The following is a 26,154-nucleotide window of genomic DNA, read 5'->3' as shown; positions in this document are numbered from 1 at the left end:
GTTACATTTCCGTTTAAATGAAAACGTCCCATAGTCAGGGGGGTGGACACAATTTTAACAATGCCCCAATTATACAATTTCCTAGTACTCTTTTCTTCCAAGCAGTTTCCACATGGTGTCGATAAAGAGCTAGGAATCATCTGCAAATCTGGACGTTGAGTCTCTCTTATTAGAGTTTGACAATGGCACCACTCAAGTCAAGTCACTTCAACTATAAACGGAACAGAAGCACCATGTGTATAGTCTGTGAGTGGTTTGAGTAATACGCATTTGTATATATGCGTTATATATTTTATGAAACTATTAGAGGTGTTACAGAGGCTTAGGACTTAACCAGATATGTTTGACTAGGAATGGGCGTTGTCCATTCAGTCGAATAGCAGGGTTTGTGGCGAGACACGCCCCGCGAGCTCCACAGTCGTTCCTCCACCAACCTTGCCTCATTCCGGGCCCCGCCCCCTCCCGCGTCCCTACCTCTGATTGGCTCCGCGCCCTGTCACTCACGCTCCATTTTCCAGCTGTCGCAGCTCCAGGTTTGTGTGCGACTCACACCGGACTGGACGGTGCGATCATCTGGAAATTTTTTCACTCCGTCGATTTTTTTTTAGGAGCCCACACCTGTGTCATTTTTTCGTCCATTTCTCGTCTTTAAATATTCATTAACCCCAATCGGATGCAAAGAAATGAGCGGTGAAATCAGCGCGCGTAGTGTAAATAAAGATTCCGGCTAGCTAGCAGGTTAGCCCACCCAATTAAGCTAGTTAGTGCGCTTAGCTAATTAACTTATCGGGTTTTGTATGCTCAGAATCAAATGTTTGCACTGTAGTCAGTGTTGGATGTGCACACAGCGTCTTTAAAAGCGCATATGGCTGTCTTCTGCCACCTGTCGCCGTGTGTTAGCCAGAGATCCGGGTAGCTGATGGACAGTGTTGCGGTGATTCTGGGCAGTGGGGCGGTTAGCTTAGCGAGACAGCAAAGGACAGCACGGATGTCGTGGCAGGCTAGTTTGTCCCTTCGGGACTCTAGTTGGTAGTCATCGCAGATTATTAAAAACAGGGCTTGGGTTGGTCTGATTGTGGGGAGATCTTTGGATTCACATCTGGCCTCCAATCTCATCCAGTCTTTGGCCTTGTTTGATAGACCCGTTTGTATGAGCAGGCTGAGGTTGTGGTGCTCTATTTTACTTCATCGATTTACGTGTACCATCATAAGGCATCCTGGATCGCATGCTGCATTTTTAAACAACATTCCCCCAAATCCATCCTGTTCCTCTTTCGACACGGTTGCGAAGGGAAGCGGACCGTAGAAGTGTGTCAGATCAGGGTTGGGATCTCCAAACGCTGTGGTGATGACTCTGGAGTCCATGATGGCCTGTTGCATGAGTGAAGAGGCGAAGGAGTCCAAAAGAATCAACGCCGAGATCGACAAGCAGCTCCGGAGAGACAAGCGAGATTCCAGGCGAGAGCTCAAACTCCTCTTACTGGGTAAGTGCATCTCTGACAGCTGCTGATGGCGAACGCAGAAACGCATATTGCTTTGTGGATCTAATGCATAGTGATGCTGACATGCGGTGAAAAGTCCAAATCAAAGGCGAACGTGTTACTACTTTCACTGCTTCGTGTACATTTTCACTTTATGTAATTCATGCACGTGTGTCGCATTGTGCTTTTAGGAGGATTGTTCCACGAAATGTCCTTGTCAAAAATCCTACAGAGAACGCTGATGGAATGTTGATCTTAATTAGACCTAGTTCTAATAGGATCTGGCGTTCCCACGGTCATAGAACTATCAGGGACTTTCATGGCATATTCTATAGTGATTTTTCTTTTCTTCTTCCATTTTTGCTTGATTACATGGGGAAAAATGTATAGTGAATGTTTTTGCTTCATTACATGGGGAAAATATAAAAAAAATGTTTAAAATGAATAGTGTTTTTACATTTTTGCTTGCCTACAATGGAAAAAAAATATTATATATAACTTTTTTTTCATTCATATGACTTTTATGTGTTATAGGCATTGTGTTTTTTTGTGATATTCCGCAATATCCCAGTCAAGGAAACCTGGAAATATGAAGGAACTTAATGGAATATTTTTGAATTATTCAGTTTTTGCTTGCCTTCATGGGTAAAAATATTTTAAAATATATTCAATATAGTGAATGTATTTAGTTAAATAAGGGAAAATATTTTTAAAATGTATAGTGAGTGTGTTTTTACATTTTTGCTTGGTTATATTAGGGAAAAATATTGTAAATTGTAGGCTATTCCAAATACACAGGGAATGTGTTTGTATTTTTTTTCTTGGTTACATTCCCAAGGATCAAACGTGAATCCTCAAAGAATCAGAAAAGTTCCTATTTGATAGCTCAAATCCTATTTCAATTGTTCCCAAATTATAGTAGGAAAGTACCCCAACAATTGCAGTGTTTTTTCACCCGTTAAACTTTCACTAAAAGTCTAGATGTTAATTTATTAGCACTGAACATTAGTGTTTTAGAGTTGCATGAGTGTCAGTTTACATTCATCTCGTGATCTGACCATTAGTCTGCTCTTTGCTTTCGTTTTGGTGTCAGAGCCATTAGGTCATTTGTGGCTGTAAGCAAAGCTAAATTGTCAGCAATTTAAGCCTAAGAGATTGTATCTGAATATTCCAGTACTGCAGAGCCCTTCAATAACACGCGTCCTTACATTATTCTCAGAACGGAGAGATGCAGTAACTATGAAAATAATTAGATCAGAGGCTTAATTTGAAACTCGGGTTGCAAAATCTATTTAGGACGGTGTTTGCATCCCAGTTAATCGCTGCTAAAGTCAAAGAGAGTCCAGATTCTTATCTTTTCTGATTGAGTATCTTTAACCCGATACTTGGCTCTCCCGAGAACGCGCAGCGCTAACGTGGAGAATGAAACCTATTGTGACCAGATTGTGGTTTTACAAGCCGATCCGGTTCGCAAAAATGGCAAAAACTGGCAGCCGGTGCTGTTAAAAATGGCTGATCTGGTCAGAAAGGGATCCTCAAATTGCGTAGATGAACAGACACGGTCACACGGGCGCTTGTGTGGTGTGGGCTGACCCGTAAAAGTGCTTCATAGAATGCATGTCCTTAGAAAGCTTTGGCCCTGCTGCGTGCAACACAACCAGCCTTTGTGCCGAGACTCTCAGAGGAAAGACGGCAATAAGATACGCCTCGGTGGAGGAAGAGGGCCTTGCGTGACCAACGAACGCTGTTAACCTCCTGCTTCTGTCTCGGTAGACTCTCGAGCGCTCTGTCTGAAAGCTGACAGGAAGTTGTCATCTCTCAGTGTTTTTTGGGGGGGGGAACCATGTTCTCACAGATCAACAGATTTCAGTTTTACTTGTGTGCTCAGGCCCGGTTTCACAGACAGGGCTTAGATTAAGCCAGGATTAGGCCTTGGATCAATTTGGACATTTAAGTAGCTTTTATAAACGTGCCTTTGAAAAAAACATTACTGGTGTGCATCTTGAGGCAAAACAGTGGCACTGACATATTTGAAGATATGCCAGTGCAAGTTGCTTTCAGTTAAAACAGTTCTGACATGCATTTTTAGTCTGTGAAACCAGGGCTGAGTTTCTTTTTGAGGTTTATAAAAATTTTTTCTCATTGTGTTGTGTTCCTCAGAAGTCTTCCAGCACTTAGATTCCCCCCCCCCCCCACTTTCCAAGAAAAACGTCTGTTTTGGATGTCTGGTTAAACCGGATTCTTAAAGTGTGCTTAAATAGACATGATATGGCTTATTTGAAGCCTTTGACCTCGCTCTGAATATTTGATCAGCTTGTTAGCGTGACAACCTTTCCTAATATTGTCGTTTCTTTCCAGAGTAATGTGTTGGAAGAGTTTGCTGCATGTGATGTTCAACATTCATGTGAGATCTGATGTTTGTTCAAACACTAGTTGGAATACTGAAGATAAATGCCTTCTGTTTGAACACGCTTTTTATTGTACTAGAAACCAATTCGTAAGATTACTTTTGTGATTTGTTTTAAATGTTCCGTCAGTGTTTTCTCCATGCTCATTTCTTGGAATGTGTAAAATATTTAGTCATTTACTTTAGTTTGTTTCTTTTAGTAGCTTTGATAATTAAATGAGGCATGAAATGAAAATTCACCGTGGTATTGATCTCATATCCATATCAAAATTTTGGACTAAAATTCGATTTTGTCTTGAAATGACAGACTTCTCTTTGGTGATGTATGCAGGACTTCTCCAATCATTTTGTCCACTCAAACTCTCCTTTCCTCCAATCGACTGCAAGTTCGCATTCATATCTGCCTTCATCCAATTAACAGCCGTTGAACAGAAACTATATTCCTAGTGTGTGTGTTGACATTGGATGAACTGATATTGAAATTTTTGCAGATAAATTATGGCCGTTATTCTAATTCCTTATTTTAAATGCTGCTAGTGAATTGTGGCATCACAGCATTATAATATACAGTATGAAAAATGGATATTATGGCAGAGTTAATCAAAACGTACAATATCTGAAATGTGCAAATATCCAATATCTACTGATAAATAAATCAAAAAGATTTCATAATATTGAGTGTTAACTGATATGGTATCGACATATCGTTCATGCACAGACCCAACTGAACTGTTTTAACATTTTAGCACTTTTTAAAAATAAAATAAAGGCAAACTATTCATGGTTTGCGAAAATGATGTTTTTCATTTGTTTTTGTTTTTTTATGTAAAATAAAAAAAAATTATCCTACAAAAGGCAAAAATGTATTATCCTACATTATTATCCTACAAAATTTTGGCGTTGTACAGTATGAAAAGTGGATATTCATTTTCAGATTTGCTAAAGATTCATTTTAAATGACTGCTAGATGATTGAAAAAGTCATTCAAGTTTTTATTTAATTTATTTTATATCCAATATATATACCGATAAATAGAATAAAAATCTGTAACTGACGTGATAGCAATGATATTGTGCAACCAAAATTTAAGCACAGAGCCAATTAATCACCTTTAACATTCCTCGTCAGCTATTTTCATTCATCGATTTGTATGGTTTTGACCGGTTTGTTGTAGCGGCCCAGCGCGTATGAGCTGCGTTTTGTTCTCTGCTGCAGGAGCCGAAGATACAGGCTGATTGAGGCAGAGAGAAGCCTGTGTGTGTGTTGGCGTTCTCTGCTGGAGGGACTTGAGCCGAGGGCAACCACTCTTCATTTTCAGCCCACACTTCTGCTGCACACATGAATGCACGCTGTTGCTGTGTCACATGATCTGGAGGCAGAGATCCAGAGAGAAAGAAAGCAAGGAAAAGATCTCATCCGTCACTCACTTGAATACCTTATTCACGAAAACGTGCTACTAAGCAACTTGTTTCTGGCGCGGGCACGTCTGAATGACAAGCCGGACTTCCAGGTTTCTTGTTACGCCACACGGTCGGCTCTAGCCAATATTTACCTAGCCGAGTCGAAAGCGCGCTGGAGTATAGAGTCTATAACACCTGAGTGTTGTGGAGGAGCTCGATGACTCATAAAGATTGTACAGAATGTTTGTTTTTGGACACACCTAGCACAAAGCTGACATTGTTCTCATGCAACCAACATATGGCCTGTTTTCGTTTCACTTTATTGCTAAATAAAGTCCATGTTGCCCTTTTGTGTCGTTCAGCGCTTCTATACGAACCGCTCGGAATCCGAATTTTAAGTATTACTCAACCCACTCGCGATGAATTGCTCTCGGAAAAAAAAACTGATTTGTTTCAAACTCTGCTCCTCACTCAAGCGAAGCAATCTGACCACTGTGGTGGTGGTGTTTATTAAACGCCGGGTTCACATTTGCAACCACATGACGATAAGGATTCAGTATTTGCATGCAAGTTTAAAACCATGCAAATAGCCCGCTAATACACACCTCATGATTTCCATGTTCAAACCAGTGAGCTGGAGTTGCAGAGGCTGTAGAAAGTGTTTGTGTTTGTTCAACAATGCTCCGGTTTCGGGTTCAATCTTGTGAAAAAGGAGAGACCGGCAAAGTAGAATTAGCTGGTTTTCTTTTAAAATCACCCCAGTGCCTTTTGTTGTTAATTTGTGTTTAATTTGACTTTATATATATATATTAATATATATATATAATATATATATGTGTGTATATATATATATATATATATATATATATATATATATATATATATATATATATATGTATATGTATATATTTATGTATAAATATATATATAAATTCTATTTAATTTTATTATTAAATTATTTTAGCTTTTTTTTTTATTATTCTGTGAAATAGGAGGGCAAAGTAGTATTAGTTTCTTTTATAAAACCCAGTGTTTTTTTTTTTTTTTTTTTTTTTACTTAGTTTTTTATAATTGTTTGTGTTTTTTTCATTTTAATTTAATTAAAATAGGAGGGACTGGCAGAGCAGAGTTTTTATTTTTTATTTTTATTGTATTTCTTATTTATTTATTTATTGTAAGTTCATGTCTGAAGGCATCTCTATGTGCTTTTGTTGGACTATAGTGACTTTTAGTGGTAAATATGCTGTAAAAAACATTGCAGAATCTGGTTTCACTGCAAGATTCAAATGTTACATCTGTTGATAGGGAAGCTTTGTCTTACCCTCGCTTCCAGTTCTCCAGTATGTGTGTTTAGCAAGCACCCACACACACTTGTATCTCGACATGGGTGTATTAGCTGATGTGAGCTGATTTTACTATCCGCCATTTTACACTAGCAGGGGAAACCGGTTATGTAGAGCTGGAACTTTTGATTGAACTGATATAAATTTTGGAGTGTAATCAGATGGCTGTGTAAGTTATAGAATATAGGTTGAAATGAAAAATGATTTTAATTGTCTAATTTCCTACAAAATGTGCCTCAGTTAAATTGCTGCCATACATCATGGCTGTTATCTGAGTTTTGCCAATATAATACCAATATATTTGACAGTACAAAAATAAAAGTTCGACATTAAATTCAAAATGTACTCTAATACGTGTTCCTGGTCTTATTGTGCACTACTCGTGGGTGTACGTCAAAATTTGCTAACTTGCTCCTAGGGTTGTCAAAAGTACCTATTTGGTACTGAAATGTTTGAAAACGTGACTACCAACATTTCTGTAGTACCGGGTACCTGGTATTTGGTACCCACTTATAGGCAGCTGCTTTCAGTCGCTTTTGTGTTCATCGAAGTGCGTCAAAGGTTTCTATTTACATGTTTTTTAAGACTTTGTCAAGTCACCATTTATATAGCACTTTCAACAATATAGATTGTTTCAAAGCAGCTTTACAGTGATAATAGGAAATTTAAGTATCAGAGATTGTTTTGGCTTTACAGCAGCTCTAGAATAAAGTTATTGTCCAGCTAAAGTTAGTTTTGATCGATTCACTTCCGTCGCAAAGATCATAAGTTATTAACTTAGGGGCCGCTAACACGACACCGTTCTAACAGAAAACCCTTAACGCGCTCCGGCCCGCTCTTTCGTACAACAACGGCGCCTGGTGGCTCGAGAACGCAAACCTTGAAATAGCTTCCAAGGTGCAAGCCTTGAAAAAAAAGAAAAATAGAATTATATCTGTGCAAACTTAAACAACGCAAACCTGTGAGAACACTGACGGTATACAGAATATGTGTGCAGGCGTGTAGTGTTTCTTTACAAATTGACCTCAACAAATTACTTGTCTGGCCTTAATTTATAATACAGAATTTATCGGATCCGGCGGATGCGGTAAAGCTCGGGATAAACAGAGAGAATAATATTAGCGTAGATGCCATTCTTCTTATGATGAAATGAGTACATCAGGATTCATGGGAAGTGTTCCCGGTTCTGGCTGACCTAATCTATGCAGCCTAACATTGTGAATTATAGAAGTTTATAATGTGTTATGTGTATGCTAGGTCAAAGAAATGTGTTTTTAGTCTAGATTTGAACTGACAGAGTGTGTCTGCTTCCCGGACAATGTTAGGAAGACGGTTCCAAAGTTTTGGTGTTAAATTGGAAAAGGATCTACTGCCAGCAGTCGATTTTGATATTCTAGGTATTATCAAATGGCCGGAATTTTGAGATCGCAATAGACGCGACGGACTATAATGCGTTAAGAGCTCGCTCAAGTACTGCGGAGCTAAACCATTTAGTGCTTTGTAAGTAATCAGCAATATTTAAAAATGTATACGATGTTTAATAGGGAGCCAATGCAGTGTTGACAGAACCGGGCTAATATGGCGTTTTGGACTAGCTGTAGTTTGTTTATTATGCGTGCAGGGCAACCACCCAAAAGAGCATTACAATAATCTAGCTAATTGTTCCGCATTTGTCATTGAGAGCATATGACATAATTTAGATATATTTTTAAGATGGAAGAATGCGGTTTTACAGATACTAGAAACGTGACTTTCAAAATCATTTGTGATCCTTAATGAGAGCTGTCTCAGTACTATGGTACGATCTAACTCCTGACTGTAGCCAATCACAGCCAATATTTCTCTGTCCAGTTAAAGCAGAACTCGGCAACTCTAGCGAACTCTAGTCAGTTTTTCGCTGATTTTCCCTTTTGTTGTCGCATGTTTTCCCCACGAGCTCCCCCTACAGCTGTGGGGCGTATATTTCACAACACTGTCGTTAAAAACTCACTTGCGGCGGCCTCCTCCCCCTCTCTACCGCTGCTCATGTGCGTTTGTTACATAGACAGTATATAAACTGGACACAGCGACCCCATTGGATTCAATGGAGACAAGTGAAGTCAATTAGAAGCTCTCACTTCCTGATGGCTGAGCGTACTGTGCAGACTCAAACTGAGCTTGACGACGTAGATGTGAAGTGAGTAACCCGTCTGTCTTCTAGTAGCTGTGCCAAGAGAAATCTGAATCATTCCCTTCCGAAACTTGCAGAGACGGAGAGCGTGAGTAGGAGCTGTCCATGAGCTAGGAGCAGGAGCAACTTTTGCTAAGTATTCTGATTAATTATTTTGTCATTTTGCCTCCACGTCCCCCCGATTGCCCGCGAGCTTCTCCTCCTGTCCATACGGTAATCTCTCTACTGTGCGACAGAGAGTCGCGTGGTTATGGCGCAATCGTTGTCCTATTTTTACAAAAATTGCTTCTACGGGGCCATAACGTAAGATACAAGGTAATGGAGCCTTTTATACATTTTCGTGTTTCTTTAGAAATAAATAATGGACAAATGGAGTCTTTAAACGCCTCAGATGTAAAGTTATTCGCTGTCAAAGTGACGCCAAAATGAATGGGAGTCAATGGAATGCTAACAGCAGGTGGGGGTCCGCTAATCAATGGCGGCGCCCGGGGAAGCTTCAAAATAATAAGAAACCCTGCCCCCCTGGTTTGTTATGATCGGAGCAAGCCAACTGTATCGTGTGGAGCTATGTCTACCGAGGTGGGTAATACATCATACATGAGTGTGTGTTTATGTCGAATTGCCGTAAAGCAATTCGTGTTTCGCGCTCGTTCTCGCTCTCGCTTCTCACGAGACTTCCAATTTCTATCTTGCCGGGACGGTAGTCCCCAAGTTGCAAGGTTGGTTTTCCGCCTGGGAACGCTGGGGAAAGTCACCAATATCACCAGAACAGGTTGTTTAACCATCCAAATGATTTCTAGATTATGCTTTAACACAGTATAATGTAAACATTGTACATTTACATCACATTAGATATATTACCGACATTGTAACAATTCAAAACGGGTTAAAAATCAACAGTTACTTTAATGTAAAGTGAAATTAATTTTTTATTTGTATTAAAAGGATGTATGGCACATACAACAGTCTTTGAAATAGTCAGTTTATTTTTTACATGAGTTTATTTTTTGGTTATTTTTAATCTTGTTTCACTTTAGTCTAATCAATAACTGATTGTAATTGTAGCTGTTCTTTTAGCTATATTCGTCATTAAGTTTTGTCAGGGAGTTGAGTATAGGTCCATCACCTCATTTCCTTGTCCAGTAGTGTTTCGCAATACAAAACATGCATTGCTATTATTGCAACGCCATTTTATTGGCTTTATATATTATCTTGTAGCAAGCAGCAACCCGGCATGGCTGAAATGTAGAAATTGTTTTGCAGATTTGCTAATTCCTGCTTGCCATTTTGTTTCTGTTGGTGGATTGACACATTTGATGGTGGAAGAAGAGTAAGGCTTGCTAATGTATGGCTCCTCTTTGAATCATTGCTGTGTGGTAAATGCTTTAAAAATGTTGCCATGGTAACCTGCTTTGCTGCACTGTGAGCTCACAGACTTGAATATAGGATGGATCCAGTCTCACTGGTGTTGAACGCTGTGTCCTTCCCTAATAAAGAGACCATGGGCCTCGTCACCTTGAGTTTTGACCTGTCATCTTTAAGAATGCCTGTGTAGTTCTTAGAAGATTTTGCTGTCATGAAATCAAAATTGGCACCATTTACGTTACATATTCTTGGTCTTATGCACAATTCATCCGTTTACACTATTACATTTTTTTTTTTTCATTTCATAATATTTGATCCAATATCATACTTTTTGCCTGGAACTAATGATTACCGTGGCGTGTACTAGCCTACATTTTAAGTAGTTTGGGGTCTGTACAAGTTTTTGAAAGAAGTATCTTACGCTCACCAAGGATGGATTTATGTGATCAAAAATATAGTAAAAACAGTGAAATATTATTACAATTTAAAATAACTGTTTTCTGTTTGAATATATTTTAAAATGTATTTTATTCCTGTGATGGCAAAGCTGAATTTTCAGCATCTGCACTCCAGTCTAATCAATGCTAATCAATGTAGAAAACAGTTGAGCTGCTTAATTTATTTTTATGGAAACCGTGATACATTTTTTTTCAGGATTCTTAATTTATCTAAATATATTATTTGTCCTTATTGAAGTGTTATTTCTTTCTAAAAAAATGTTTACTGCCTCAACTTCTGATTGGTAGTGTACATATTAAGTAAAATCTTTTAAAATTAGTTGGTGGTGGTGTTATTAATAGCCAAAAATTTTTATCTTCTCTGTTGATGCCACTTGGTTAATGTTTGGATAATAGCCTATTTAACCAATAGACAGCTTTTTAGCCATTGTTTTAAAATTCCTAATCAGTTAGCCTCCATTTGGGTATGTATTTTCGCCATCCAATCAATTCCCAAAGGATAAAATGTAGGATTCCCCCCTCACCATGTTGCCCATCACGTTTCGATTAAATGCATCTAATTACGGAAATAAATTGGTTGCAAACAGCAATTTACGGTGACAAATATCCATCTATTATTTCTTTACTTTGTAAAATTAAACTCACTATTTGTTTTGCGCATGCATCGGTTTCACTACCAGGTCTCCGGTTTCTTTTTATGGTCTTAGTATTGTCATTCAACCAAACTGTAGTGTGTTTGTTACCCTCAAAATGACCTAATATGGAGGAAAACCTGATATCAAGGTGCTCCAGTAATGTTCAAACAGTTGTGGTGCTATTTCTACGGAGCAACTGTTGGAAAGCTTCAGGGAGGTGCAGCTATTTGGCAAGCTGAGGGAGCCAGGAGTGCAGCGGTTATGCAACCAGGCTTTTTTTATTGGGTTTCCCCTGTCAGCAAACCACCGGCAGACGGAGATGAAGACGGAGCAGACAGTCAGCAGGGAGGCCGGAGCATGACAGTCCAGCTGTTGGAGTTAAAACTACCCATGACTCGGCTAAGGGAGAGATGGGACAGGAAATTGATGGGAAATCGAACCCGTTACGGGTTTAGCGCATCTCGAGCGTGTGAACCAACCGTTCGGCCTTGCCTTCTAGAAAAGAATTCTAAAGCCTGGTTGAGACTAATATAATTTAAAAAAGCTTGTGTCTGTGACTCATGAAATTTGAAGCCCAGACAGAACACCTTTTGTTTGAATAGAAACCCAGAACTATGGTGCATTTAATTACAAATTCACAACAACAAAAAATGTCTGATTCCTCTGAAACGCATGTTTAAAGTTGCAAAAATGACATCACAGGCAACTTTTCCATGTAAAAATCGTTTGTTTCCTTACCTGAAAAGTGGGTTCTAGCAATTAAATATTGATAGGCCTGTTTTTTTTTAACTTGTTTATTTAAATAAATGGCAGTTGTCAAGGATGTCAATCGTATGAACGCCAAGATAAAACTTGTGGAACTGGTTATCATACCAATCGAAGCGTGACTTTCCAAACTGTTGACATTGTATTGTCAAGAACGTGATAAATTTTGAAAACTGGAACAGTTACTGGACTTGTTTTTCCCCCTGCCGGTCCAAGACCTCCCAAGTTTCCAGGGAAGTCATACTGTTGAACTTTGGGGATGGCTAAAACATTTTTATTGGCTTGAGTCATCAGGACCAAAGCAATTTACGGGGAGATGGTCTTTTTTTATAGGATTTCTGTTTTAAAGTGCTGTATGTGTTTACACAATGTTAATATTGTTTACCGCAAGATTAGATCCTGAACTTGAATTAATAAAAGTTTGTATCTCCTCAAAGTTGATTTTGTGGGGAGGGGGGGCATACTTTATTTTTTTATTTTATTTTTAAATATATATTGCAATTCCAATATAGGATTGTCATTATATCAACTTAAAGTTCTGCATAACTCGTTACTGTACAATAATGATTTTGCAGTTTCGCAGTTCAGGCAGTGTGTTGTTAAGTGTAGAAAGTGTAAAGACCAATAAGGACACATACACACATAAATATAAAAACAATTAATTAATATTATTATTAAACATTTTGGATAATTGTTTTCTGATACCGGTTAGTGTCTAGTAATCTTAAATGTGAATCAAACAATTTCAAGGTGTCTTTTTAAGTGATTAAATATGTGTATGTTTATAATTATTTCTATTCATTTTATTTAAGTGTAGAAAACAATATTTTAACAACATGGCTTATTAAATACATTCTGCTACCAATAAGTGTCTAGGGATCTTAGTTCAGTTTAACACATTACTATATATTAAAATCCAATGTATAATAATCATAGTAATACATGTAATATTAATAAATGTATTGTAGTTTGTTTGTGACACTGTTTTTTATACTTTTGCAAGGCTGTTATTAAATGTGTGTGTGTGTAATGTTACTTATTAATTTAATGAGTGTAGAAATTTCAATAAACAATTAACAAATCAATATTTGCCTAAATGGCTTTAGTGATCTTTGTTCTGTCAATAATAATAAATGAATGTAGTAAATATATTATTGTAGTTTGTTTGGGGTGCTGTCTTTTATTATTATTATCATTTTAATAATTTGTTGCCTTAAAGTAATGATGATAAGAGGCTGTTATCATACTGAAGCCAAAATATTATCTAACCCTATTCCGAAATTTGTGTTTTTCTTTCTCTCTCTCTCTCTCTCTCTCTCTCTCTAGGCACGGGAGAGAGCGGCAAGAGTACGTTCATCAAACAGATGCGCATCATTCACGGGACAGGCTACACCGACGAGGACAAGCGCGGCTTCACCAAACTCGTCTACCAGAACATCTTCACCTCCATGCAGGCCATGATCCGTGCCACCGAGCACCTCAAGATCCCATTCAAATACGAAGAGAACAAGGTGACAATCCCTGCGCCGTCACTGCGCCGTAATCATCTATTTGATGCCCAGAGTGCACGTCGAGATGCAAATCAAACCCAGATAGGCCATAAACGTGGCTATAAAAAGCACTGCGAGCCTCACTTGTAAATTTTATTGCTGTCACACCATGGTCAGCTGTCTTTCTTCTGTGAAGGATTACGGGTTAATTATTCTCATGTTTTGCTTTTACAGAATCAGTTAATATTTCCTAAAGAAGATCCTTAAACTTTAACTCGACAACTTGTGACCTAGTTGGTTCTAAACCCCTCTGGAAGTCATTAGTATTACACTGCCATTAAGTCATAAACTGGGTTGTTTACTGTGTACTGTGTCTTTATCCACAGTCCAACGCTCTGGTGGTGCGAGATGTTGATGTGGAGAAGGTTTGCTCCTTTGAACAGCCCTATATCAATGCAATAAAGATGCTCTGGGCGGATCCAGGCATCCAGGAAGCCTATGACCGCAGGCGAGAGTACCAGCTCTCCGACTCCACTAAATAGTAAGTGTGTGTGCTGTCATTAGCCATTAGATCCTTTTAACTTCATTGCTTTTAAATGAGTTGTTGAATGCTCTGTCTTTTGAATCCTTGAGGTCAGTTAGAAGCATATTTCTTTTCATGTATGAATGCAGTATTAAGGCCCGTTCACATCAACAACAATGGTATAACTGATCCACATCAACAAGCACTTATGCTCTGTTTATTATAAGCGCGCACTGCAGTTATGTTGCCTGCCACTTTAAATGGTTGAGCTCTTCAAAGTCAGGTGGATTCTGATTGGCTGTCAAGGTTTTAGTGTTCATCAGTTTAAATCATTCTTAAAGTGATTCCAAAAATATTGTTTCTCTGTGTCGTTATCGTTATAGTTGTGGTGTGGGCTTCTCCACTCTCATAGAATGAGAATATTCTTTATAATTATCATCTTTGGTGTGGGTGTGAACGGCCCTTTACAATACAGTAGTATAATTTATTTTGATCACAAATGGCATAATTAGTTTGTTACACCCACATGGAATCTACGCTCTTCCGAAAAAACTTGTGAAATTAATATTTCTACCCCGGTAGAACACAAAAGAAGATACTTTGAAGAATGTTTACGCTGCTCTTTTTCTTAATACGTTAAAAAGCTCCTAATGAGAACAGGCTGTCAGGATTCAAGAATATGCCATAAAAGAAGCCCATGTGATTGTGAGCAATGTCTTCTAAATTTATATGATATCTTTGCTCATAAGGTCACACTGCGCTTTTTGAATATATTAGCTTCTATCTACATGTATGCGAATACAGGGGATGGAAAACTGCATTTGCTGCGGTCCAAAGTTCATGTAGAATTTGTATCGCGTGAAAATGTGTGCCCAATAGAAGACAGATAGTTTGAATTTTACATTATTGATGGATATATTATACATGGAATTGTTTTTTAAAAGAAATTGTAGAGTTTGACGTCATATTTCGACTATTGCGTTTGTAGAAATGTTATGTGCGTAATGTCTGGTGTGACTGTGGCTTCAGGGTGTTTTCACGCCTGGCTTGTTTGGTTAAAAAAATTATTTAAATTTAAATTAAAATTTGATGTATATACGCACACGGCAGTTGCACTCAAATACGCATCAAACCAGTTGGTCCAAGATCACCTGAACGAGGTGTTTTCTGGCCAAATGAAGACTAACTCTGGAGTAGTTCGCGTATAGTCAGAAAGTCTGACTCAACGGACCAGAGAACCAATATCTTTATAAATGACACACTTCTGACCAATGAGAGGACAGTTTACTCAATTGAGACTTGTATTAAAAATGTTTAATACACTAATTACACAAAAATTAAACAAACTACAGATCTGAAAATTAGTGATCGACCGATTAGTTTTTTTTTTTTTTTTTTTTTTTAACAGGTTGAACTTAAAGAACAGAGTGGCTGAAAAAAAAAATATATATATATATATACAGTGCAATGCATAAGTGAATACACCCATGCTAAAGTTGACTAAAAAGAGGAATAAAAAATCATATTTTGGAAATTGAACTTAATGCCTTAATTAAAAAAATTAGGAAAAATCCAACCTTTAAGGACACCAATTTTCTTTGTGAATGAATAATGTATCGTAAATAAATAAATGTTCTTCCTTAAAATACATGGTGCATAAGTGAGTACACCCCTATGTTAAATTCCCATAGAGGCAGGCAGATTTTTATTTTTAAGTATTTTTTTATATTTTTTTTTAGGATACTATGCATCCTGATAAAGTTCCCTTGGCCTTTGGAATTAAAATAGCCCCACATCATCACATAGCCTTCACCATACCCAGAGATTGGCATGGTTTTATTTCAGTTAGCCTAAAAGCTAGTTTGATTTGCATTGAGAGATGATCTTATGGAAAGTACCCCATGCCAATCTCTAGGTATGGTGAAGGCTATGTGATGATGTGGGGCTATTTTAATTCCAAAGGCCAAGGGAACTTTATCAGGATGCATAGTATCCTAAAAAAATATATAAAAAAATACTTAAAAATAAAAATCTGCCTGCCTCTATGGGAATTTAACATAGGGGTGTACTCACTTATGCACCATGTATTTTAAGGAAGAACATTTATTTATTTACGATACATTATTCATTCACAAAGAAAATTGGTGTCCTTAAAGGTTGGATTTTTCCTAATTTTTTAAATTAAGGCATTAAGTTCAATTTCCAAAATATGATTTTTTTATTCCTCTTTTTAGTCAACTTTAGCATGGGTGTATTCACTTATGCATTGCACTGTATATATATATATATATATATATATATATATATATATATATATATATATATATATATATATATATATATATATATATATATATATATATATATATATATATATATATATAAAATTTATTGGAATTAATATTTAATAAATCATTTGAAAATGAATTAAAAAATAAGTCTCTGAATTAACTCTGTCATATTTCAGTATTTTTCACAAATAAAGACATTTAATTACATAGTGTCAACACTGTAACCAATACGGCACTCTAAATTTGTGCACTCTGGGAATCATATTTTTTCAAATAAAGACAAAGTAACAGTAATTTTACATACAGCACAGTGAAAATGACATTAATATGACATAATGGGCAGCTGAATATAGCACAGCATAATTTGAAATCAAGGGTTGAAGTTTGTCGATCGTGTGTCTCCAGTGAAGCTGAACTCTCCTGTCCGCATTCAGTTCACGCGGACCGACCGCCACGCACCGAGTAACGCGTGCTACAAATGCGCACTTCAGAATATCAGCTGGATTGCCTTTGTTACTAATAATATAAAAGCAAACGCTATAAAACTTTTTCGTACACAGTTTACTTTGCTTAACAGTTATATCTAGTAACGTACCAAAACGTAACTAAAGACCGTCAAAATAAAAGTCCCACTTCCAACACATTCCAAAGTTATCGGCCGAGGATGATATTTAAAAAAAATGCTGATATATCGGTCGACCACTACTGAAAATCCCCTTGAATCTCATATTAAAACCCGTTGTGTCAGGTTTGACTTGCTATCGACTCTTGCGTGGCTCGTAACCGAATGAGTCGCGGTAAGTCAGAATGGGGAAAAAAAGAGCAGCATGAAAAATCCTTGAACCTTCTGTTTTACGAAACAAAATCGAACAGGTTTGGAATGACGAGGGTGAGCTTTTCCAAAACTGGCTGGAAAATATGAAAAGCTTGTGAATTCCATGTGGGTCTACTTCTGTAGTTCTGTATATGCACATGTACATGTACTGTTTCTTACCGGTTCATTCCCACAGTTACCTTAATGATTTAGAGCGTATATCAACTTCGGGATACGTGCCCACCCAGCAGGATGTGCTGAGGGTCCGAGTGCCCACTACTGGCATCATAGAGTATCCCTTTGACCTAGAGAATATAATCTTCAGGTATCGCCAATCCACGGCACACCCTCACTGCCGCCGCTGTCTCCTGACCTTTAACCTCCTGCTGCTGCAACTGCACTGCTGCCTTCCCTGATCGCATTCTCACACCCACCCGGGGCTCAGCTATTTCTGTTGTTGTTTCTTTGCTACTCTTAAAGAGTTTTGTTTCGGGGGAACTCGGTAGAGATCTTCACCGGAGTAAGCAGAAGGTTGTGCCGTCGCATCCCAGGATCCTTTGAGCGGCATTCTCTCACTGCTTTTCCAAAGCTCTCAAGCTCTAAAAGGGATCTGCTGCCATGCTTTATTTTGTTTTCTTCCTCCTTCTCTCTCTCCGTCTCTCCTTGTCTCTAGCTATCTAAGCGATTTGGACCGTATCGCAGAGCCGTCGTATCTGCCGACCCAGCAAGACGTGCTTAGGGTTCGCATCCCTACCACAGGGATTATTGAATATCCCTTCGACTTGCAAAGCATCATTTTCAGGTAGATTATAATGCCGGCGAGGACTCCTCCCCGTTTCAATGTCTCCATGTTTGTAACATTTTGCAAATCAGTGCGTTGATCTGGTCCATTGCGGCCAGCTGAACGAACGAGGTTCGATAGGTTCATCCACTTTTCTGTGACGTTATTGGCTGTTAATGTCCTTGTTAGTCATTAACCTCTTTGCATCATTAACTTCATTAACATTCATCCGTTTGTTTGTCTTTATCGTATGAAATTGAGGGGATTGTAGAATGATTTGGGGTCATCCTTTTTCTTTTCTTTTTTTAAACTAGTAACAGGTTCTTGGGTCAAATGCCAAATTTACTGCCTTTCATTTTTATTTTATTATACAATAAATTTATTTAAATATTTTGCATTATTTAGCAATCGAGTTAAAAAAGGATAATGTACTTTTTTTTTCAACTTTTTTTTTTCATTTTGGTACCAATGTTTTTGTTTTGAATATAAAATATATTTATTTAAATATATTTAGCTGTATGTAACAATCAAATTTAATTTAAGAAACAAGGTGATATGAAGTCTTTTAAACCCTGTTTACACTAGGGCTGTCAAAATTGCTCAAAAATGACGTTATAATATTCCCTCTAAAAAACACACGAATATTCGAACTATTTGAACATCTGGTTGCGCATTTTGTCAATGACGCGCATTACGTCAATAACAGGACAAATTAATACAAAGAGACATAACTACTTGTATAGGTAGTTTATTTAAGTTTAAACATATTTGACAACGTATTACCTACACAAAAACAAGTAAATCACCTAATGGCCAAGACCGCAGACCTCACTCTCGCTCGCTCGCAGGCACTCTCTCTCTCTCTCTCGCCCTCACGCTCATGCTGCGTTCACACCAAACGCGAATAGAGCGTCTGGCGCGAGTGATTTCAATGTTAAGTCAATGTAAAGACGCGTTTACGCGTGTCTGGGGGTATTGCGGCGCGAATGAAGCGTCACGCTCTCCGCGCGTCAATTTCGCTTCAAACTTTTGCTTTTGACGCACGAATGGATTTAAAATGTTCAAGAATCCAACTAGACGCGAATCCGACATTGAACGCTCCGAGCGAGCTGTGCTGTGGTAAACATAGAACTTTTCCTTGACATGAAACGGTAAATAATCAAACCAGTGCGGGCGTTTTTCCACATTTGAATATTAATTTTCACATTCGAAATTCTGTTTTTTAAAACTATTCGAATTAGGGCTGCACGATTAATCGCAATAAAACCGCACGCGATTTGGCAAAGGCTGCGATTATTTTAAGCGCAGCTTGTCAGTGGAGTGCGGCTGATCGGTAGTAAACACTGCCCCATTTGAACACCAGAGGGCGCTCTCACGCAAACACGCTAAATATGCCCCGCCGCAGAAGTACAATAACGGCGCATCATTCCAGGAAATCCCTGTCGCTGTAGCTGAATAGTCAGAAGATTGAAACGCTTTGATTAAACATGTCTTATAAATGCACGACTGCCTTATTCTGTGTCAGAAGCTCATCATCTCACAGAAGGAGGAGCTCAACTGTCCTTATGAAGTGAGTTTGGAGTAAATGCATGTTATTAAATGTTGCATGTTATTAAAACGAGGTTCATAAATGATTCTCGTGTTTGGAAAGATATTTGACTCGTGTTGTTTTTTTCAAATGCACGTTATAAGTGACTCAAACTCACAGTGCTTTCAGATGGAGCAGCGTTTACAGAGCCGTACATCAATGACAAACTGCGCATAAAAAATAATCGCAGCCTTTGCGATTTTAAAATCGCGATAAGCGATCTCGATTTAAGTGCGATTACATGGAAATTGCGATTAATCGTGCAGCCCTAATTCGAATATATATTCGAATTTAGAATATTCGTTGACAGCCCTAGTTTACACCTGGTATTAACATTTTGGTCGATCGGATCACAAGTGGACGACACTAAATACAGGTGTAAACGGGGGTATAAAGCGTTTTTGAGTTTGTCCATTTTCGACCACTTCCAGAGGTAATCGAAAACGCATTCGACCGGATTGCTTTCGCAGTGTAAACGCTTATGTTGTCCAAAGAGTCCGAACAGCCACAAAAGACCGTCTTCTCTCCGCCTACTGACCTATTGCAACATTATGGGATTACATTAATTAAACATCAATTATTGCTGAAGTCCCAAGTTTGGTTTGAAGATGAAAAATGTACCAAGCACAATGTTCTCTCACCATTTCTGATTTCGAACACACTCTCAGCGTTTGGCGTTGTCTTGTGTCTGTCAGAGCAGATACTAAAGCTGCTGCTCCACGTATGTTTCTCCGTCATCTCCGGGCGCGTTCATATTTAAATTCTTATTTCGTCCATTAGATTGAAAGATCTGAAAAAACACATACATTTACCCACCAATAAACCCTCCCCAAATCTGGACAGAAGTGGTCGAAAGTGGACAAAAGAGACTAATTTAAATACTTGAAATACATCTACTTGTGATCCGATCGACCAAAACGCATCTTAATACCGGGTGTAAGCGGGGCCTATTTTATATAATCTATTTTACATTTTGATACCAAAGCTTTTGTTTTGGTTTGCCTTTTGTTTTTGTTTTGAATATAACATTTTAGTATTTAAATCCTAATTAACGTTTAGCAATCAAATTCAAATAAACAGGTAATATAAAGTCTCTTTTTGATGCGGTGATAATAATTTTCTAAAGCATTTGTTTTTTATTTTGTTTTGTTTCAATTTTGCCTTTTGTCTGACGGTCTTGAATGCCCACAAATTTTTTTTTTTCTTTTTTGTCTGTGAGCTCAGAAAGCACATCTACTTTTAATAAAGTCTACTTTTAATAAAGACTTTGCTCTTAATTATTAATTGCATAATGACAAATTTGGCCATTGTAAGATTTGTAATTTTATCACCCAGATACCAGAGTGAGTTCATGCTACAGAATCCGTATAAATCCTATCATGGTATCGCTGCTTTAATAGTGGCGATGATCTTGTTTTGAAGTTCACGGTGGCCAGGCGGCAGAGTTCTTTGACAATAATCAAATGTACCTTTTACACATTGCAACTGAAGGAGCACATTAGCGCACAGGCAGGAGTTTGAGCTCAGGCCTGTGAAGGGGGAACGTTTCCGAACCGCAGGTGATGCGGATACGAGAAACCCTCCGCAACCCCCCCCTGTTTAGAGCCGAGATGAGAGAGAGAGAGTTCCTCTGAAGAGAGGTGATCACAAAAGCCCACAAATCGATTGGAAGCCAGCGTGTCAAACCCCTCCTACGCACGCTGGCGCCAGAAATAACTTCACTTACAACAAGGTTCCCTCTTGATCTTGCTTGACAAGTACAAATAACGTATTTGTGAATGTTTATTTTGTATTTATTTGTGCGTACACGTCTAAACGGCTCAGGAAAGGTGGCTGGGGCACATTCCAGGTAAATGTTGAGGTAGATCTAGTACCTTCAAAGGCCTCTTGTGGTTTTAGGTGATGCATATTACAAAATGCAAATAACCTGTAAGCGATGTTACGAAATACAGGTGAAGTGTTTTGGTTAAGTAACCTACATGGTTACGCTCTTAACCCAACCCCAGCCGTTAAAACATTCTGTAACAAGGTTGAGTTGTCTTCCTCGTCCTCCAGAGTAAGAGAGCTTATCCTCGTAAGTAGGTCAGCTGTACCTCCTGCAGGAATGGAGGCTGGCTGAAGAGGCTTTATTTTAGGTTGTAGCTCCTGAAGGAGTCCATTTATCAAAGCTTTACGCCTGGCCGCTAGAGACTGAGCTAGCGAGACTGTGTTGCCTACATAAAATAAAACCCTTCTCTAATGTTTTCCCTTACTGAGCCTGAGTGCAGGTGTGATGGGCGGCCGGGGGGGGGGGGGGAAATAGCACAGATGAGAATTGCTCTGATTATTCCCTTGTTTTAGCTGGAATCTCCTGTGAGTTGTCTCCGTACGTTTCCATTAATTCAGGAGCAGTGAGCGTTACCCGACTGCTGAGCTGGGAATGGCCCATATTCTTGTAATGTGCTGTAATTTTAGGCGAAGTGTTAAGGTCTGTTCACATTAAGAGTGACACAGAAAAGCAGTTTGATCATTCGCCTGCTTTAACGCAAGATATAATCAGTGCTGGGCTGATTACTTGCTAATTGTAGTCCGTTACCGATTACAAATTACATGACGAAAATGATTAGTAATGTAATGATTACTCATTTTAGGTTATGTGTTCAGGTAAATTAGGTCAAAAGTAATCTAAATGTAGTCAGTCGCTTTGTTCATCACTTGAATGGGATTGTGCACCATATTGATGAATACAAAAAATATGTTCCATTCTTTATGAACATGAATGCTTTAAGCATTACATTATGCCAGGACTTTCCCAAAAGGGAGAATCAGTAAATTATGAATAATTTACTGCCATTGTGGGAATATGTAATCTATTAGTTAACAACAGTTAAGTGCATTAACTAACATTAACAATGAGCAGTTCTTATGTTACAGTATTTATAAATCTTTGTTAACATTTGTTAATGTTATGTTCATTATTAGTGTTAGCTCAGGTCCATTAAATAACATCACGTACAACGTTTGATTTGAATAATGTATTAGCAGATTAGCATGAGGCATTTAATGATGATAAAAGTTTAATTACTTGAAATAAAATGTAAAAAAAATACATATTTCTGATAGTTTCTGAGGTATAATATATATATATTTTTTTAATAAAACCTTCAAATCACCTTTAAAATCTGAGGTAAAACTCGAATGTCTTTTTATTTTTATTTTTTTTAATTTTTTTTTAAACTAAAATATAGAAATCTGCAGATAAATGATTTTTTTTTCATGTTTCAAACTATATAATCTAAGTAATATAGTGTTAATAATAAAATCGAAATAATTAAAGGTATAGCGGAGGATTTTCTTTTTCCGGGTGGATCATCAAGACTATTGGTCCTCCTAAGTGTCAATCATTCTGGTGATATGTTTACGTAAGGCCGTCGTACGTGCTCGTGCACACGATTCACGCGATGGCGTGCGCTCAAAACACAGGTTGGGCTTCCCACTGATGCCTCCGTCGCGAAGTTTCTACTTGACAGGTCAAGTTTGGCATGCTATTTGGAGAAATCCATTTAAAATCACTGCTAGTAAAAGTTAATGTAAGCTATGATTAGCTCGTGCATGCTCTCTCGTGCACACGTTTAATAGGCGTTCCCTTTCGGGAGCAGGTAGAGTGTTGCGCATGTGCATTTTTTCAAAAAGTGGAGAGGGCGGTTCTTTTCTAAAATTCGGGAAAATCCTCCGCTATACCTTTAAGTGACTTAAAAAATAATAATAATAATAATAATTATATATATATATATATATATATATATATATATATATATATATATATATATATATATATATATATAATTTTTTTATTATTTTTTTAAATTTATTTATTTATTTATTTATTTATTTATTGTTTGTATTAATTACCAATAAATTAATTACGACTGTCCCACTGTGGCATTACTTACACCACGCCGAACAGTCCCCCCCCCCCATGAATGTTTTTTTAGGGTACTTGCTTACCATACACTAAAAGTGTTATTAAAGAGCTTGCTTAAGATGAAACATGATGTTATTAAATTAGTGTGTTAATGTTATTAATTTTATAAAGTCCACAGGGCCAAAAGAGCCTGTAGAAATGTCCACATAGCCAAAAGCTCACATCTGATTGGTCAGTGAGGTTTCTAAGAAAAATCTACAACCACTCCGTCATCATATTACTTTTTGTCCATGATATACCAAGGCCTAGGAATATACTTTTAGTTTATCTTCAATAATCGCCCTTGAATAAGCTTTTAGCGTGTCATTAAAGCATTTTTCTTATTCCTGGAGCACCTCATAATTGCGTATCTGTTTTTCCATCTGTCCGGGGGCTTTACTGACACAGTGCCAAAGTCTGAGCACGCTATTTCCTCGCTCATCCACCCCATCCGTCATGTCCATTTTTCTCATTGTCTTTGCATGGATGTTATTAATCCCAGCGTGCATCTGAAACTCTACACTTCTCTTTTTTGTTTGTGGCGCATCTATAAGTGTTTGTGTGTAAGTTTTGCTTCCTTTGTGAAACAATGTCACTGTTCTTTCAGAACTGAACTGAAGACGGCCGGCTCCATACTTGACCATAGATTCATTCTCCAGTCGCATGATGAAATCATAATTACGCGCTTGTTTTCTTGTTTTGATACTCCTGTAATTCTTTGTACTAAATTGGGAAGGGTTTACCTCTGCTGTCATGTTTTGAGCTGGTCTTGTTCGGTTCACGTTTTATCCAAACAGTTGATACCTGGAAACCGTGCAGTGTCACGACTTAATTTGTGCATGTTTGTGAGAATGAATTCCAGATGTAATGCGATTAACCTCATGATTTTCCTGCCAAAATGTTAATATAATGATAACCGACATGTGATTTTTGAGGTGCATCTAATTTTGTATGACAAGTGGTTCCCATCCTGAAGTGCCCATTTATTTTGCTGCCGTTGCAGGGCCACTAGATGTAATTTGATTTAATAAACGGGTCATATTGTTACTCTTCGAGAAGTATAGAAAGAGCAAATCTCTTTTTTGAGATTTGAGTCCTTTTTTTTTCACGACGACCAACAAAACTTAGTTTTAAGGACTAGTAATTTTAATTCAATGTCCAGATTGGTCACCTTATGCAAGTGGAAAAGGACTATATATGTAGCCTTTGTTTTTCTCTGCTTTTTCATTGTCATCCTCATCAAACCATTGTTTATGTCTGCTCATACTTTGTTGCGTCTGTCTCAGGATGGTGGATGTCGGAGGGCAGAGATCAGAGCGCAGGAAGTGGATCCACTGCTTTGAGAATGTCACATCTATCATGTTCCTGGTTGCCTTGAGCGAATACGACCAGGTCCTTGTTGAATCTGACAATGAGGTGATTATTTAGATTTAGTTTTTTGTTGTTGTGTGTATTTTGTGTTATTTTGTATATATGTATGTGTGTGTATATATGAGTGTAATATACATATCATTTTTTTTATTATTGTTATATTTATATTTTGTAATGTTTTATTTGTATTATTATTATTATTGTTATTTTTATTTACTTTATATATATTTTATAATGTATGAGTATAATACACACACACACACACACACACACACACACACACACACACACACATATATATATATATATATAATTTTTTTTTAATTATTATTATTACTGTTATATATATGTATAATGAAGTATTTTATTATTTTTATTAATTTTGTCATTGTTTTTTTAGGTTTTTAATTTATTTATTATAGGTTATTTTGGTTTATAATGTATACAAATATTAAAACAAATTAATATAATATACAATTGTAAATTAAAATGATATTTTTATATTTTTGTTGTTTACATTAAGATTTTTAATGTGTTTATTATTATTATTATTATTATTATATTATTACATATTTTATAATGTATAAACATATTAAATGTACATTAATATAATATAAAATGGTATATTATTATTTTTAGTTGTTAATTTTTCATAATTTTTTTTCTTTTCTTTCAAATGCATTCTAATAAATTGCTCAACTGCATGATGGGAAGGCCCTTTTCCGTCAACTTAAACATTTCTTAAATTTGACCCCACATTTAGCTCTGGATTATCTTGAGAGCAATGTTAAATCTTTGAAGTAAAGTCTTTTTTTCTTTTTCCTTTTTTTTTAAATGGTACATTATAGAGTAGTATAACATTACAATATAGTATATTCGGAAATGCGTCAATTAATTTAATTGGTGTTCATGGAACAGTTAGAAGTGCATTTAACCATGTTTAATGATGCTTGACAGTAATGCATTAGTCCTCAGCGCAGTCGAAGCTGGGCCGCCCTTTCATTGTGGTATTTTTGTTTCTGAAATCTGCAGAATCGCATGGAGGAAAGCAAAGCTCTGTTTCGCACAATCATCACCTACCCCTGGTTCCAGAACTCTTCAGTCATTCTGTTCCTGAACAAGAAAGACCTTCTGGAGGAGAAGATTATGTACTCTCACCTAGTGGACTACTTCCCTGAATTTGATGGTAACATCCTCTTAAAATTCAGATGAAGCCTACACTGACACCATGTGGTAGACTTGTAAACTGCAGCCACTTCCAAAAAAAAACATTTTGTTTTACTTCCATAGCCTGTTTTGTCTCCATAATCAGTGATTTGTTTACTTGCC

The 26,154-nt window shown here is 37.3% G+C and overlaps 1 protein-coding gene across 3 annotated transcripts in view; it reads left to right on the top strand.

Moving 5' to 3' along the window:
* The first annotated feature begins 531 nt into the window (after positions 1 to 531).
* LOC311296275 (guanine nucleotide-binding protein subunit alpha-11) overlaps positions 532 to 26,154 on the top strand; it is a 29,592-nt gene continuing 3,969 nt past the window's right edge. Inside the window, exons 1-7 of one of the 3 annotated variants that reach the window (XM_084417964.1) lie at positions 532 to 1,484; positions 13,351 to 13,535; positions 13,901 to 14,055; positions 17,339 to 17,467; positions 17,816 to 17,944; positions 24,741 to 24,870; positions 25,858 to 26,011. In XM_084417964.1, the coding sequence (XP_084274090.1) occupies positions 1,349 to 1,484; positions 13,351 to 13,535; positions 13,901 to 14,055; positions 17,339 to 17,467; positions 17,816 to 17,944; positions 24,741 to 24,870; positions 25,858 to 26,011 (1,018 nt within the window). In that variant the 5' untranslated portion in view covers positions 532 to 1,348. The remainder of the gene's footprint in view (positions 1,485 to 13,350; positions 13,536 to 13,900; positions 14,056 to 17,338; positions 17,468 to 17,815; positions 17,945 to 24,740; positions 24,871 to 25,857; positions 26,012 to 26,154) is intronic. The other 2 variants (XM_084417965.1, XM_084417966.1) reach the window with 2 other exon arrangements.

The sequence above is a fragment of the Rutilus rutilus genome, assembly GCF_951802725.1.
Source record: "Rutilus rutilus genome assembly, chromosome: 8".
Taxonomy (NCBI): Eukaryota; Metazoa; Chordata; class Actinopteri; order Cypriniformes; family Leuciscidae; genus Rutilus; species Rutilus rutilus.
This window is presented reverse-complemented; position numbering and strand designations above follow the sequence as displayed.